Source organism: Tupaia chinensis, unplaced genomic scaffold (genome assembly GCF_000334495.1).
Source record: "Tupaia chinensis unplaced genomic scaffold, TupChi_1.0 Scaffold000067_1, whole genome shotgun sequence".
NCBI classification, from domain to species: domain Eukaryota; kingdom Metazoa; phylum Chordata; class Mammalia; order Scandentia; family Tupaiidae; genus Tupaia; species Tupaia belangeri.
Genome location: NW_006159526.1, coordinates 2280527 through 2297442, shown reverse-complemented (window position 1 = coordinate 2297442; position 16916 = coordinate 2280527). Strand labels below are relative to the sequence as shown.

The 16916-nt window shown below is 40.9% G+C and overlaps 1 protein-coding gene across 8 annotated transcripts in view; it reads left to right on the top strand.

The window, feature by feature from the left end:
* ZNF180 (zinc finger protein 180) overlaps positions 1 to 15057 on the top strand; it is a 34101-nt gene extending 19044 nt beyond the window's left edge. For 4 of the 8 annotated variants that reach the window (XM_014582956.2, XM_006142059.3, XM_006142057.3 and 1 more), the window contains 2 exons: positions 2374 to 2500; positions 3793 to 7193. In XM_014582956.2, coding sequence (XP_014438442.1) covers positions 2374 to 2500; positions 3793 to 6026 — 2361 coding nt within the window. In that variant the 3' untranslated portion in view covers positions 6027 to 7193. Of the gene's footprint in view, positions 1 to 2331; positions 2501 to 3792; positions 7194 to 8366; positions 8996 to 14929 lie in introns of those variants that run through there. The other 4 variants (XM_027766863.1, XM_027766867.1, XM_014582962.2 and 1 more) reach the window with 4 other exon arrangements.
* The last annotated feature ends 1859 nt before the right edge of the window (positions 15058 to 16916 follow it).

Here is a 16916-nt window from a genome sequence, read left to right as displayed (position 1 = left end):
GGATAGCCACACCACAATCCCTTCTCCTCCATTCTCTTCTCAGGATTATGGACACCCACACACACACACTCCCTACATGAGTTTTTTAAGCTGCCAGGTCTAGGACTCGAACCATGGTTGACTACATGGGAGTCCAGCAACATAGCCCTTATGCCAACTGCTAGTCCCAGTAACTATAACTTTTTAATTATGAGTTTATTTTAGTATAAAAAAATTTTTGAAATCCATGCATATTTTTTATAGTGCACATTTCCATGAACTTTTTAAAGACCCTTTGTATCATCACAATTCTCAACAGCCCAATAAGTCAGGTTTAATTAAGTCTGATAAATAGAAGTGGAATAAGCTAATCATGAAAAGACAGATTTCAGTGAGCCAGCAGGTGACATTGTGGTTAAGGTGCTGGCTCCCACATGACTGACTGCATGGTTTAAATCCCAGACCTGGTAGCTTGAAAAACATGCCAGGTGCATGTGTGTGCATGCTCAAATTCCTGAGGAGAATGGAGAAGGAGAGATTGTGTTATTGCCATTCCCCCGGAGCAGGGAGTGAGTTCTCACTTTTTCTCTGCTTCTCCAGCAAGTACACATGTCCTATGACAAAAATCTAAAAGAAAAAAAAAAAGATGATCAGATTAGATTTATTTTTAATCTAGATACATGCTTTTTTTTTTTTTAATAGAGATTTTTGCTTTAGGAAACTTTCATTTCCCAGAGGGATGGACAGAAATAGAGAGAAAGTGATAAATCACCCCATGGGGGGAGGGGGTGACCACACTGCAATCCCTTTTCCATTTTTCTCTTGGGGTTTTGGGCATGCATACACATGTGCCAGCATGAGTTTCAGGTCACTAGGTTCAGAACTTAAACTGCAGTTGGCCATATTCAGTGGCTTAATCACTTCGCCACCTGCTGGTCCCAATATATGCTCCTTATAGAAAACCCAAGTTTTAACAAGTCTAATGCTCTTAATCTATACATATTGCCTTTCGTTGAGTCTCATATTTCATCCTTATATTTCAAAATAAGATATTATTTATATGTATATAGCCAATCCAGAAAGTTGTTTCAACTTACACTTCTACTGAGGATATAACTATTTTATTTACCTTCTGTCTCAGGCATTAGCAAACTACAGCCTACGGGCCAAATTTGACCCCTGCCTATTTTTTTGTTCTTTGTTTGTTTTCTTTTTTCAGTTTTTTGCTATAGGGCACGTGTGCTCACCGGAGACACAGAGACAGAACAAGAGAAGTGAGAAATCACCCCCAGAGGAGATGGCCACATTATAATCCATTCTCTTCCATTCTCCTCTCAGGATTTTGCATATGCATCATATGTGCCTAGTGTGATTCTCAAGCCCAGGTCCAGCACTCTAAATATGAAGTCAGCCATATGGGATCCACCCACCTTAACCACCATACCAACTGCTGGCCACTCTCTGCCTATATTTGTAAGCAAAATTTTATTTTAATACAGCCACACCTACTTGTTTCTATATTTTCTATGGGTATTTTCTTACTACAACAACTGTTAAGTGGTTATAATGATGACTGGATGGCCTGCAAAACCTTAGATATTTATTATCTGGCCTTCAATAGAAAAAGTTTGCTGACTCCTGCTCTGTTAGTTTCTTAGAAATGTAAAATTCCTAAATAGGAATATTCACCAGTGCAAAAATCAGAATATGTAGGGCTGGCTAGTGGCATGGTGGTTAAGGGCCCTGGACTCCCACATGGCTAACCACAATTTGAGTCCCGGATGTGGTGGGTTGCTTTCTCACTTACTCACACTCTCTCTCTCACTCTCTCTTGCTCTGTCCCTCTCTGGTCAAATCAAAATAAAGTTAAATAAAATAATTCCCTAAAAGAAAAAAGTCAGAATATGCGTTTTTAAGGTGGATGAGTGAGAAAACAGTTAATATCACTTTTTATCTGCTACTCCTTTTGTAGTTATAAAAATAGGTTTGGCGTCCAAACCCAAAGGAGCTCACCCAGAAGCTAGCTACCTGAATATTAACTAGAATACTTTGGACACTGACAGTCTCTTTTTTCCTTTCTTTCTTTTTTTTTTTTTAAGAATAATTTTAATTAATTAATTTATTTATTTATTTATTATAATTATTTTTAATTCACAACAGAGGGGCAGGGGAGTGAGAAAGCAAGCCTCCATGTCCAGGACTCAAACTGTGGTCAGCTATGTGGTAGTCCCACATCTTAGCCTCCACACCACCTGCTGGCCCCAGACACTGACAATCTCAGGACAATTCCCAGGTCATCAGGTTTTCCTTTATTCATCTGCAAAACGTTTTCTCTCCCATAAACATTGGAAGGAAATGATGCCCAGCTGAACAGTAATATATATCCTATATTAGGAAGAAATGAACTTCAAAATTGTGACTGTGGATTTCACTCAAGAGGAACAAGGCACTTGGAACCTTTCTCAGAGGACCCTGAACAGAGGTGTGCTCCTGCAGAACCACAGGGACCTGTTCTCCTGGGGTAAGACTCTAGTCCCCTTTTAAGAAGGTCTGTCTACTGAAAATATTTCACGTTCCTATTAAGAGCTGTACAGTTCAGTAGCTAGAATGATTTAGGTCACACATAGATTGATAGATTGTATTTGTGTTCTTTATTCCCCAGAAAACATTAATTTTGATTTGCAAGGTAGAAAAAGTATAGCTTCGGGGCCGGCAGGTGGCATGGTGGTTAGGGGCATTGGACTTCTACATGGCCAACCATGGTTCAAGTCCCGGGCTTGGCAGCTTGCTTTCTTGCTTTCTCTACCCACCTCACACCCCCTAACTCACTCACTCTGTCCCTGTCTGGTGAAATTTAAGTAAGTAAGTAAATAAATAAATAAAGTTAAATAAAATAATTCTTAAAAAAAACAAAGAAAAAGAGAAAATAGAACTTCTTGGACTAGAGCTTGTACCGATTTCTGTACTGATTTTATTTTTATTATTATTATTTTTTTTTGTCTTCAGCCTAAACACCAAAGTTTTGTGTCTTTTCCCATTAGCATTTCAAGCCAGATACAATCTCCTAGTTGAAGAGAAAGAATACAAAAAAATTTTCCAGCACATGTCCAGGCAAGAACCAGACACCTTAAGAGTCATTACATATTAGGCTTGTTTGTAAAGGAGTTACCACATTTTTCTTCATCTGGTATGGATCACGATTTTTCCAGAACTTTCAGTTGCTTTACCTAGTCATCACCCAGTTCACCTATGAGCAAACCTCCATTCTCTCTGTTGGAATCACAAGAATCCATAGGGCCATATTAGCTCTAAGGGCATCTTGGGAAGTAGAATAGTATCCCATTCCTTTTCCTGAGTTCACAAATGTAGTTTACTCATGTCTTGTGGCTACAACTATACTAGCAAGTTGTATGCCTCCAGAAATTCCTATAGACACTAATCTCTGTGTCAGTAAATACATGTCTCACGCTAAAGAGGATGGGAAAGATCCATTTTCTTTGCTGAGGCTTTCAGAATTGAGTTGAGATTCTATAGATTCTGCATCCATGATCTTAGGTTGGAATATTTAGGTATTTGGCATGCAGTATGTTTTTTGTTTATGCAAAACTAAGATTGAAATAGTTCCATTTTAATGTCCTTTTATACTGTTGGGCTGGGGTGTTCTGTACTTCTTCATTATCTCCACTTATTTTCTTGACCCAGGTTATAGGGCCACAGATCCACATATATTATGCATACTTTCTTGTCAGTCTTATTTTACTATTTCAGCTGTACTATTTTTTGTTTAAGAAGTCTCATTTTGCTTTCTTCCAGACAGAGCCACTACACTTGGAAGAGAATCATCTTCAAAACAGAGCATTTTTGATGATGAACCATCCCATGGAGTGAAGATAGAAAAGTTGACAAGAGATGATCCTTGGTTATCTTCATGTGAAAAAGTCCACGATTTTAAGGACCAGCTGGAGATGCAACAGAAAAAAAGAGAGAGACTTTTACAAGAAGTGGCAATCACTCCAAGGAGAACTATTATTCATGAGAGAGACTGTAAAAGCGATGAACTTGAAAAGAGTGGTCTGATGAAGACCAGTCTTCTTTCACCCCCAGTGATACCTATAAGGCACACTATTCATAAATGTGTTAAAAAATTGCATCATAATTCTGTTGTAAACAGTCATCAGAAGATTAATGACAGTGAGAAACTATGTGAAAATAATGACTGTGGAAAACCTCAGAGCATTCACCTTATTCAGTTTACAAGAACTCAAACAAAAGATAAACCCTATGTATTTAGTGACAGTATTCAGTCTTTTAGCCATAATACACACCTAGATATACATGAAGAAATTCATGCAGGAGGAGACACCTTTCATTTTAAGCAGTGTGGGCCAGTTTCGAACCATAGCATATCCCGTAATGAACAAGAGATAACTCCTGCAGAAGAGAATCAATATAAATGTAGTAAAACCTCTCAGAGTCCATCCTTTGCTCAAAACATGAGAAGTCATTCTGAAGACAAACCCTTTGAATGTAATCAATGTGGGAAATCCTTTAGCTGGAGCTCACATCTTGTCGCACATCAAAGGACTCATACAGGGGAGAAACCTTATGAATGTAGTGAATGTGGGAAATCCTTTAGCTGGAGCTCACATCTTGTCGCACATCAAAGGACTCATACAGGGGAGAAACCTTATGAATGTAGTGAATGTGGGAAATCCTTTAGCTGGAGCTCACATCTTGTCGCACATCAAAGGACTCATACAGGGGAGAAACCTTATGAATGTAGTGAATGTGGGAAATCCTTTAGCTGGAGCTCACATCTTGTCGCACATCAAAGGACTCATACAGGGGAGAAACCTTATGAATGTAGTGAATGTGGGAAATCCTTTAGCTGGAGCTCACATCTTGTCGCACATCAAAGGACTCATACAGGGGAGAAACCTTATGAATGTAGTGAATGTGGGAAATCCTTTAGCTGGAGCTCACATCTTGTCGCACATCAAAGGACTCATACAGGGGAGAAACCTTATGAATGTAGTGAATGTGGGAAATCCTTTAGCTGGAGCTCACATCTTGTCGCACATCAAAGGACTCATACAGGGGAGAAACCTTATGAATGTAGTGAATGTGGGAAATCCTTCAGCCGGAGCTCGCACCTTGTTTCCCATCAGAGAACTCATACTGGAGAAAAACCTTATAGATGTAACCAGTGTGGAAAATCCTTTAGCCAGAGTTATGTCCTTGTTGTGCATCAGAGAACTCATACTGGAGAGAAGCCTTATGAATGCAGTCAGTGTGGAAAGTCATTCAGGCAGAGTTATAAACTTATTGCACATCAACGCACTCATACTGGAGAGAAGCCCTATGAATGCAATCAATGTGGGAAATCATTTATTCAGAGCTATAAACTTATTGCCCATCAAAGAATTCATACTGGAGAAAAACCCTATGAATGCAATCAGTGTGGGAAATCCTTTAGTCAAAGTTATAAACTTGTTGCTCATCAGAGGACTCACACAGGAGAAAAACCCTTTGAATGTAATCAGTGTGGAAAATCTTTTAGCTGGAGCTCTCAGCTTGTTGCACATCAAAGAACTCATACAGGAGAGAAACCCTATGAATGTAATGAGTGTGGAAAATCTTTCAACCGTAGTTCTCACCTTATTATGCACCAGAGAACTCATACCGGAGAAAAACCCTATGAATGCAATCAGTGTGGGAAATCTTTCAGCCAGAGTTATGTTCTTGTTGTGCATCAGAGAACTCATACTGGAGAGAAGCCCTATGAATGCAATCAATGTGGGAAGTCCTTCAGACAGAGTTCATGCCTTACTCAACATCAGAGAACTCATACTGGAGAGAAACCCTATGAATGTAATCAATGTGGGAAAACATTTAGCTTGAGTGCTCGACTTATTGTACATCAAAGAACTCATACTGGAGAGAAACCCTTTACATGTCATCAGTGTGGGAAAGCTTTCATCAATAGCTCTAAACTTATTAGGCATCAGGCAACTCATACTGAGGAGAAGCCTTATGAAAGTAACTAGTTTGGAAATCTTCCAACCAGAGTGTATTCTTTTTTCTTTAATTCTTTTTTAAAATGTATTTTAAATGATAATAGGGATAACTACTATAAATAACAATCTATGTGGGGAAACTAAATCGCCCTTAGTTGTATATCTGAAAAATGTGTTTTGAAGAAGGAAGTGGGTGTATGAACTACATATTTTAACTTACTACTTCCCATGTACAAAATCAAATTTGTCCCTATGATGCATTCATATGAAAGTAGTAAATATTGGCATTTTTCCTTGTAGAAAGCATTTAGACCTGAATCTGAGAGAAAACCATCGACTGTGGAGTAATTAGGAGTCAGAGAAACCTCTTTTAACATAAAGACTAAATAGAATGTTAACAGCTTGTTGCTGAGAAGATTGAAAAGATTACTTTTTAGAACTTAAACTAGAAAACAATATTCCAGTATGTGGCTTTACTACATGATTTCCCCATTGGTAATTTCTTATAAAGAAATTTATAAGAATGTAAATTTCTGTTATATGTGACAATTTTGTAAAAGTTAGGAAAATGGCTACAATATGAAGTAAAAAATGCAGAACAAGAATGTAAAACGAATATTCATTCTTAAAACCATTGTGATAATATATTTGTATATGGATCAGAGTTGAAAATAATCATGGGTGTATCTGATTTTTCAGATTATGTCAGATCTTCCTTTTTGGAATGTATGCCATTTTGCTATAGTAAATGACATCATTAATAAAAAACTAGTTGGAAACAAATAAATACAAAGGTTTTCATCTAATTTGACCTTTTAGGAACTACTAAGCAGCCAGGTAGCAAAGATTCCACTAGGGCTTTGAGATTTCCATTTGCATTGCCATGAACAGATCACTGCTTAGGATTTAGAGTCCAAGGGATATTCTTCATTAAGAATACATACACACATATATACATGTATAGCCCAGGAATGGATAATGGATAACTGGAATTTTAGACTAGAAAGGGTTCTGTATGAAGCATCAAGAATGAATGCCAATATACAGGACAAGTTGGTTTATTTTCATATATCCAAAGTGGTATAAAGAAGCTCTATTTTTTTTGAGAGAGAGAGAGGTTTTTGTTACAGGGCACGTGCACTTAACAGAGAGACAGAAAGGGAGAAATCACCCCCCGGGGGGTATGGCCACACTGCAGTTCCTTCTCCATTCTCTTCTCAGGATCTTGGGTATGCATACACATGCACCTGATGTGAGTTTAAGCCACTGGGTCCAGGCCTTGAACTGTGGTCTACTACATGGGAGATCAGCGACATAGCCATTATACTAACCACTAGTCTTTATTTTCAAGGTTTCCTCCTGCTCCTCAAATAGCACTATCTTTTTTTTCTTTAGGATATGTTTTGTAATGTGAGAGTCTTCTGAGTGGGAGGATGCTGACCTCTGGTTAAGTGTTCATCATTTAAGTTAAGCTTGAAAGAACGCTTTTGGTGAGGCAAGTTTTGTAACTATTCCTTTGATTTTTAAGATTAGTTTCTTGGGACCAGCAGTTAGCATAATGGCTATGTCACTGGACTCCCACGTAGTCGACCGCATGTCGCGTCTCAGACCCAGTGGCTTAAAACTCACACCGGGCATGTGTGCGTGCGTGCCCCAGATCCCGAGAGGAGAAGGGATTGCGGCGTGGCCATCCCCACTGGGTGGTGATTTCTCACTTTCTGTCTCTCTGTCTCTGTCTGTCTGGCGAGCAGACGCGCCCTATAGCGAAAACCTCTCAACAACAACAACAAAACAACAACAACAACAACTTTTTTTGTTTGTTTTCTTTTTTTTTTTTTTTTTTTTTTTTTTTTTTTTTTTTTTTTTACCTTCGCCCCTACCTCATGAATTCTCATCTGAATTGCTACATGTCTGAAATCTCAGATCCTGGGAAGTTATTACAAAGACAAACTGAGAGTTGAATAGAGAGACCAGAGAATAGAGAATTTTTCCAGAGAAAGGAAGACAAGCTTAACATGACATCTGAAAGAGATTACTGTTATTAAAATTCTGTCCCCATGAGATGACTATGTGGAACCATCTTTATAAGGATTAAACTAGAGAGCGTAGCCCCCCTCATAGTGACAGAGAAAGCAGTTGCTGATGACTGGAAAACTGGCTCTTCATCCCAAGAGAATCTCTATGTGGTCCGTCCGAGAGTGCACTGATAAAGGAACAGCAAGGGATTTTCATGGAGTGGGCACACAATTGTGAATAACCCTAATATAATGAGACCCAAGTAAGCTTCTTTTTCCCAAAATTATAGATAAAACAAATGTCATGCCTCGTTATGTCAGTGATTTTCACTAGGCATGTTGAATCTTATTTCAGAGGCAAATAACCATGATGATGCAAATGAGTGTGAAGCCAACAGCTAAAAATCAGGACTCTGAAGACTTCAAGTTTTAAAAGTAACTTGTAAAAGAATTTCTTCAGTAAATGTTTAAAATATTTCATTGACAATGTGAAATTTGTAAAACTGCAAAAAAAAAAATTATGTGTGTGACTGTGTTTTTCTGGCACAGTTAAGTGTATGAGTAAACCTGTGTGTACTAGAACATTAATATTATATCAGTTCCAGGGTGGTGATTTTTGGTTGCCAAGTGTTTTGAAGTAGATTCAATAATTACACAAAAATGTAAGACTAATTTTTATCATTTGCTCAATGATTTCTTGCAGGTAATGTGTTACAATTTAAAAGTGGTCAACCAGAAATAAAAGTTAAAAGTGATCAAAATACATCATTGAACTTCAGACCCTAAAGTTTAGAGCTAAAAGGTGAATCGATAACTTCATATTAACTATATATGTGACTTGTATGATAGGAATACATATATAGTTATAAATTCCTTGTAAAATTTTTGTCTGTGTAAAATTCACAAAAATCAAATTGTGCTTTGCCATAGAAAAATTTATAGAGATTTTTACAGGTCATTTATTGATATTTTACCAGATGCCAATAAATTAAAAATAAGTAAAAGATGACAAAAGTGTGTGTGTGTGTGTGTATGTTTAAAGTTCTTGCACATAAACTCACCAGAGAGACACAGTGAGAAGGAAAGTAAGAAGTAAGCCCCTGGGGGCATGGCCACACTGCAATCCCTTCTCCATTCCTCACGTGGGGTTTTGGCCACACAAGCACATACGTCTGGCATGATTTTTCAGATCATAAGATTCAAGATTCAAACCGTGGTCTGCCATGTGCATAGTCTTAACCCACATGACACCTGCTGGCCCCAGATGACAAGCTTTGTTTGTGTTTGTGTGTGTGTGTGTGTGTGTGTGTGTGTGTGTATACACACACACATGGGTGTTAGATTTTTATTATAGGGCCAGTGTGCTCACTGGAGACACAAAGTGAGAAATCACCCTCAGGGAGGATGACCACCCCAAAATCCTTTCCCTTCCATTTTCCTCTTGGGATTTTGGGCACACACACACACACACACACACACAGAATGTGAGTTTCAAGCTGCCAGGTTCAGGATTTGAACTGTGGTCACTGATATGGGAGTCTAGTGCCACTATGCCACCACTTAACTGGCTTCAGTGAAACTGTTTTTAATACCTGGAAATACTCTCCTTGAACCAGTTTTTCAGAGTGACTCAAAACTGGATTTTAAAACCCCACAGGGAGCATTACATGAGACTCCTCAATACCCACATCTGTGGGACACAGAAAAGGCTGTATTCAGGGGGGGAAAAAAAGAAAAGAAATAGATTATAGCATTTTAAAAATTTCCCAGAGAGTTCATGTGCTTGCTGGAGAATGAAAGAGGGAAAGTAAGGAAGCACCAAAATCTTTTATTCCTGCTTTTGGGATTTTGAGCATCAGCATGCACATGCACCGGGTGTGTTTCTCAAGCTGTCAGGTCTGGGACTTGAACTGCACAGTTGACTGTGTAGGCTCTGTGATAGGCACTTAGCTAGAAATGAGCAGGCAGCCTAAAAAAATAGCAGAAGGACACCAGCCACACCAGTCGCAACTTAATAGGAGTTACAACTAGACCCTCCAGGAAAATACCTCCTTCCCACCCAGCCCTTGGCTCCAGGAAGGTGAGGCAGATCTCATTTTTCTTTAGTGCCTGAGAAAAGCACATGAGGAAGGTTATTAATTTCCCATTTATCTCTGATAAATACAAAAGGATGCAACGATATTTCAAGCAACATCCTGATTCCCACTGTGGCAATAAACTGATTAGGCAGTTTATCCAAATAAGGAAGCTCATACCTTCCAAGCCCACACTGAATATGTGAAATTAGGTCATTGAATTCTCACCTGTAACAGAGATACACAAGCGCAGGGAAAAGCCTACAAATTCTAAGAAGTCAGATACTATTGTCATAGGGTGAGAGAGATGATCTGCATTGTGCAAAATCCTTGGTTCTTTAGATGCAGATCTCTAAGTAATTAGAGACCCATCCTGAGAGCAAAATGAAAAACCACAAACACTTGTAAAGTAGAAAAAGGGAAGTTTTACTAGGAAAAGAAGGATTTTTAATATAAAAGAGGTACACCTCCAAACCTGAAAGGCATGCAGGTGGCCAGTTACTGGAGAAGGACAACTGCACTGGGCATGGGGTTAGATGTACATTTATTCCAAGAGTTGGTAACGAATACTTAGCAGGGGAAGGTCTTTCATAGTATCTATGATTTTTGAATGTGCAGGCTTTTTTTTTTTTCCCTGTGCTTGCATATCTCTCTCATAGGTGAGGAATTCGATGAGCTAATCCCGCATGCTCAGTGTGGACTTACAAGTGTTGATGGAAAATAACCAACTCTGTAAAAATAATAAGTAATGCAGTTTATTTCTAAGCAGAATATGAGTGTCATAGACCAGAGAGGAGGCAAAAAATGCCTTTCTCTTGGGGTGATCAGGTACAGGGGTTCCTGTGATTTGATTTTGAGAGTGACAGACAGAGTTTGGAATTTAGTGAAGTTTTTCCACTGGTCTGACCCAAAGAGGCGGAAGTGGGGCTTGTAGGTTATAGGTGGATTTTACAACGTTTAGGGTGGTGAATGGAAAAGGAAGGTTGCTGAGATCAACTGGTCTGGCCCAAAGAGGCAAAAGGCTTGTAGGTTATAGGTGGATTTTACAACGTTTAGGGTGGTGAATGGAAAAGGAAGGTTGCTGAGATCAGAAAGGAATGTACAGCGGTAAAGAGGGTTAATATACATCACAAAGATACTCCAATACTATGCCAGGGGCAGGATGTAGGAAGAACCCTGTTACCAGTGGGTCAAAATAACCTGTTAACATTTGGGGCCATGACTCCCTCTAGGCCCTCTGGAAAGGATTTTGGAAAAATAGGAAAAAGCAGTCAGACTTCTGTCCACAGAAGGTCTGAGCATCCTTATTTGGATGAACTGTGCAATCAGTTTATTGCCCTCGTGGGAATCAGGATGTTGCCCAAAATGTCCTGTTGGGTCCTGTTGTACTCATGAGGAATGATAAGGGGGAAATTAGCAGCCATCCCGATGTGCCTTTCTCAGGCGCTGAAGAGGAAAAATGAGATCTGCCTTGCCTTCCAGGCACCAAGAGCGGGTCGGAGGAAGGAGTCTCTGCACAGGTCTAGTTGTAACTCCTGATAAACTGTGACTGATGTGACAGGTATCCTTCTGCTATTTTTTTCTTTCTCTCTTTTTCTTTCTTTCCTTCTTTTTCTTTCTTTCTCTCTTTTTAAGAAGTTTTTGCCTTAGAGTGCATGCACTCAATGGAGAGAGAGAGACAGAAACAGTGAAAAGAAAAGTGAGAAATCACTTCCCAGGGGATGGCCACTCCACAATCCCTTCTCCTTCATTCTCCTCCTGGGATCTTGGGCATGAATGTGTACACATACGCCTGGCGTGAGTTTCAAGTCACTGGGTCTGGGACTTGAACTGCGGTTGGCCATGTGGGAGTCCGGCAATGTAACCACTACCTCATCTGCTGGTTCCTTCTGCTATTTTCTTAGGCCTGTCCTAACTGCCTATCACACTATTACAGACCTTGCCCTGCTAAATATTATTATCAACTCTTAAAATAAATATGATACCTGACCCTATGCCCAGTGCAGCTGTCCTCTGGCAGCTGCCCACCAGCATGCCTTTCAGGCATAGAAATGTACTACAGTGATAGAATGTGAAAAAAAAAAAATTAAATCTCCACTTTCCTATTAAAATTTCCCTTTTCGTACAAGTGTTTGTGGTTTTTCATTTTGTGTCTCAGGATGGGTCTCTAATCTTAGAGATCTGAACCTAAAGAGCCAAGGTTTTTACACAGTGCAGATCGACTCTCCCATCCTATAACAGACCCAGCCACAGTAACCACCATGCCACAGGCTGGCTCAGAAAGGTTATAGCTTTGAATAATTATCCAGCAGAGGAAAAAGGCAAAATAAACATGGGGATTCATCATGATGTTACAAAAACAATAAAACTGACAACAAAGGGTAACAAATGGAAATAGGCAAAAGCATAAGAATACAAAGCCAGATATGATCAACAGCTGAAATTCTTCTAGGGGTTCTGTATTCACCATTGTTAATTTTTTCTCACGTCTTTGTTCACTTCTTTTGCTGAAGCATATCCTTCAGCATTCCGTTAACAGCAGTGTGTGTGTGTGTGTGTGTGTGTGTGTGTGTGTGTGTTAGGTCTTGTGTGCCCCAAAGTGTCCTCAGTGGTCATTTATTCTTGAACGGTAGTTTGCTTGAGGAAGACAATTTTAGGATAACAATGATTTTCCCACTGCATTTTGGAAAATACAGCTTTACCTTCTTATGGCATTTAATGTAACCAAAGAGAATTTTGTGGATTAATCATCATTTTTTTGCAAAGTAATCCAAGCTGTGGAATTTTTTGCCTCAGTTCTGAGTATGGGTATGATTTTGATATGAGGAACTTGGGGGTAGTCCCGCAGGTGTGTTGAATTCTCAGTAATGACCTCTTCAAATTCTCTGCTTTTCTTTACATTGTTTTGTGTGTGTGTGTGTGTGTGTGTGTGTATGTGTGTGTGGTTTTTTGTTTTGTTTTGTTTTGTTTTGAGAGGTTTTTGCTATAGGGTGCGTGTACTGGCCGGAAAGACAAAGAGAGAAAGCGAAACAGAGAAATCACCCCCCAAGGGGGGATGGCCACACCGCAATCCCTTCTCCTCCATTCTCTCAGGATCTTGGGCATGCACATCGCACACGCACCCGGCGTGAGTTTAAGCCACCGGGTCTGGGACTCAAACCGCAGTCAACTACATGGGAGTCCAGTGACATAGCCATTACGCTAACTGCTGGTTCCTCTTTACATTGTTTTTGAAACTCTATTTGACAAGTGTTGATGCCTCATATTTTAGTCTTCATCTCTTCTGATTTGTTTGTGGCTAGAGGGCGTGGGCACTAACCAGAGATAGAGGAAGAGGAGAAAGCATTCTCCACGGGGTGAGGTCAGGCCGCAATCCAATCCATTCTCTTACATCTCTTCCTCCTTTGGAGATATGGGGCACATAGGAACATGTAGTAGGTGTCATTTTCAAACTATCAAGTCTGGGACTTGAACCTCACAATCGGTCATGTGATATCTGGCTGCCTTAACTACCAAGCCATTGAGCCAGTCCTCTCCATTTTTTTTTTGAAGTTTGTTTTTATTTCCTTCATGAGAGAGAGGTACCCCTCACAGCACTCCCACACTGTGATCCTACCTCAAACCCTGCACCCAGCCAGGATCATGAGTAAGCCCCTGGCTCTGCTGAGGTAGATCCAAGATGCAAACCTGATGCCTTTCCCACGTGGTCTCCAGCATCACACTATGGAACCTTCTCTAGACTGATCACCTGCAAACCACGAGCTTCATCTAACCACAGTACACACTTAAAAGGACACCTAAAAACCAGCACAGGCCCTCTCAGTAACACATAAGTTGGTCTCTTCATTTCCTGTCTCTCTGGTAGATGGCCCACAGGCTGTGTAAGGACATATAAAGATATCATTATAATAGTGGGTCTGGCAGCTTCCGTGTAGGAGCCGCCACAGGTCCCCCACACAGCGGCTGGCGCCAGAGAAAAGAGACCTTTGCTGCTGTTGATGTTCTAAACTGTCCTGTCTGTGCATATTTGTGGGTGAAGTACGTGCACCTGGATCTCTGGTTGGAAAATATTGTGCATAGTCAATGCGGTTACAGGCAGAAGATGCATTTTTTTCTCTATTGTTAAAACTAAGAACTTGAGGGACCAGCAGATCACCTAATGGTTACATTGCTGAACACCCACATACATAGTCAACTGTGGTTTGAGCCCTGACCCGGTGGCTTAAAACTCACTTTGGGTGCATGTGCATGCATGCCCAAAATTCCAAGAGGACAATAGAGGAGAAGGGATTGTAGCATGGCCAACCCCTTGTGGGGGGGGGGTAATTTTTTGCTCTCTGTCTCTCTGGTGAGCACATGTACACTATAGCAAAAATATCTCCTTCTAAAAAAAAAAACCAAAACCCTAAAATCTTTAGTCTACCAATTCTTGGTTGCGCTGAAAATGTGGCAAATTTATTTACCTTTTACTAACTATGTACAACCAACTGTTCACTATAATAAAACTCACTAGAGGGAACAGCAGTTGGCATAATGGCTATGTCACTGGACTCCCATGTAGCTGACTGCGGTTCGAGTCTGAAACCCGGTGGCTTAAACTCACACCAGGCAATGTGCGTGCATGCCCAAGATTCCAAGAGGAGAATGGAGGAGAAGGGATTGCGGTGTGGCCATCCCCCCTTGGGGGGGGATTTCTCACTTTCTATCTCTCTGTCTCTCTCTGTCCTTCTGGCGAGCGCATGAGCCCTATAGCAAAAACCTCTCAAAAATAAAAAATAAAAATAAATAAAACTCACTAGGAAAAGATAATGACCCCTTGTTCCCCATCCTCTCTGCACTCCAGCACCAGTAAGCCAGCTTCCAAGCCTCCATGGACACTCTGCAAAGAAACTCTCCAAAACCAGCCAAATGTGGGATGGCTGTTCCTGGAGAATGGGAGGTGCCTGGGCTTCCAAAACTCACTGGGACTGCGGGAGAAGGGGTGGGAGACAAGGAGGAAGGGAGAGGGAGTGAAGGGGAGGAGGGGGAAAGGGAAGGAATAGTGAAGGGAGGTGATAGCTGCATGGCTGGATGGGGGAGAGGGGTCACCCCAGGAAAGCCATCAAGCTGGGGGGGGTGGTGACAGTAACAGTAAGTGCACCTTTCAGGACAGAGAGTGATGCACAACCAAGACGTCTCTGCCAGTGGCCTTTAACCACCACACCACCTGCCAGCCCTGTAAACCCTATTTTATGGAACATTATATCCGGAGTTGTGAAGGCAACAGAGTGTACTCATATATTTATATTTTTTAGTTATTTAATTTTATTTATTATTATTATTGTAAATGTGCTACAGGGCAGGTGTGTTCACAAAAGTGAGGCAGAGAGAGAGAGAAACTGTGGACAGAAGTCTACTTTTCCTATTTTTCCAAAATCTTTTCAAAAGGTGACTGGGGAAGTCATGCCACAAACATTAACAGACCATTTATTTTCTATTAAGATTCTTCCTACCTCCTGTCCCTGGCATAGTAGCTTTGAGATGTATATTTTAACCGATTACAGTATATTCTTGTGCTTATCTCTTCCCAAGACACAGAACTTCCCGTTTCCTTGAGATGTAGATTAAGCCTTTCTTTAACTAAGACACAGAATCACCCCAAGAAAAGGTATGTATGCCTCTTCTCCGGGCCTAGGTCACTCACAGTTGGCTTGGAAATAAACTGCACTAATTATTAATTTTACAGTTGGTTATTTTTTCAATCGACAAAAATGAGAAAGCAAGCCACCAGGTCCGGGACTCGAACTGCTGCCAACCATGTGGGAGTCCAACACCTAACCATCACACCACCTGCTAGCCCCTATTTTTTTTTTTTTGAGAGGTTTTTGCTATAGGGCACATGCACTCTCCAGAAAGACAGAGAGAGACAGAGAGAAAGAAAGCAAGAAATCACCCCTGGTGAAGCAGGCACGACCCCATCTTAGAGGAGCACCTACAAGAGAAGTGGGGAATGAAGCAGGAGTGACTCCATCTTGGAGGAGCGCCTCCATTATAAACTCCTGGATTCCTATGACTGGAAACTTGCCTTCTCCTCTGTGCCTAAGAGTAAACAGCATAATTAACATTCCTGTTGTCTTTAAACCCTACTCCTAACTGCCCTGAAATGTTCCTTAGTGATGGAATCATCAGCCAGAACCCTTGCCCTGGGCTATGAAGACCATTAAAATTCTATTGTGTTTAGGCAGAGACAGAACCTGCCCTGAAGGAGGATGAACCTGCTTTTCTTGCTTCTGTACTGTGCTTTTGCTTTTACATTGATAAAACCCTACCCCCTGCCCTTCTCCCCCACCTGAGCCCACTACACCTTACCCTCTGAATCCTCACGTCATCCCGGACATGACTGTGCATTTTAGAGACATGAGTTCCCACCGTATGCCGCCGGCTTAATCAATAAACTCCAGGGAACCAGCAGTTAGCGTAATGGCTATGTCGCTGGACTCCCACATAGTCGACCGCGGTTCGCGTCCCGGACCCGGTGGCTTAAAACTCACGCCGGGGGCGTGTGCGTGCGTGCTCAAGATCCCGAGAGGAGAATGGAGGAGAAAGGATTGCGGCGTGACCATCCCCCCTGGGGGGTGATTTCTCGCTTTCTGTCTCTAATGTCTCTCTCTGTCTGTCTGGCGAGCGCACGCGCCCTATAGTGAAAATCTCTCCAAAAAAAAAAAAATCTCTCTCAAAATAAACTCCAATAAATTTGGCTGTGTCTGGATGCCCTCTTATTTCTTGCTGAGTAGATTATAACACATGCACACGCACCTGGCGTGAGTTTAAGCCGCCAGGTCTGGGACTTG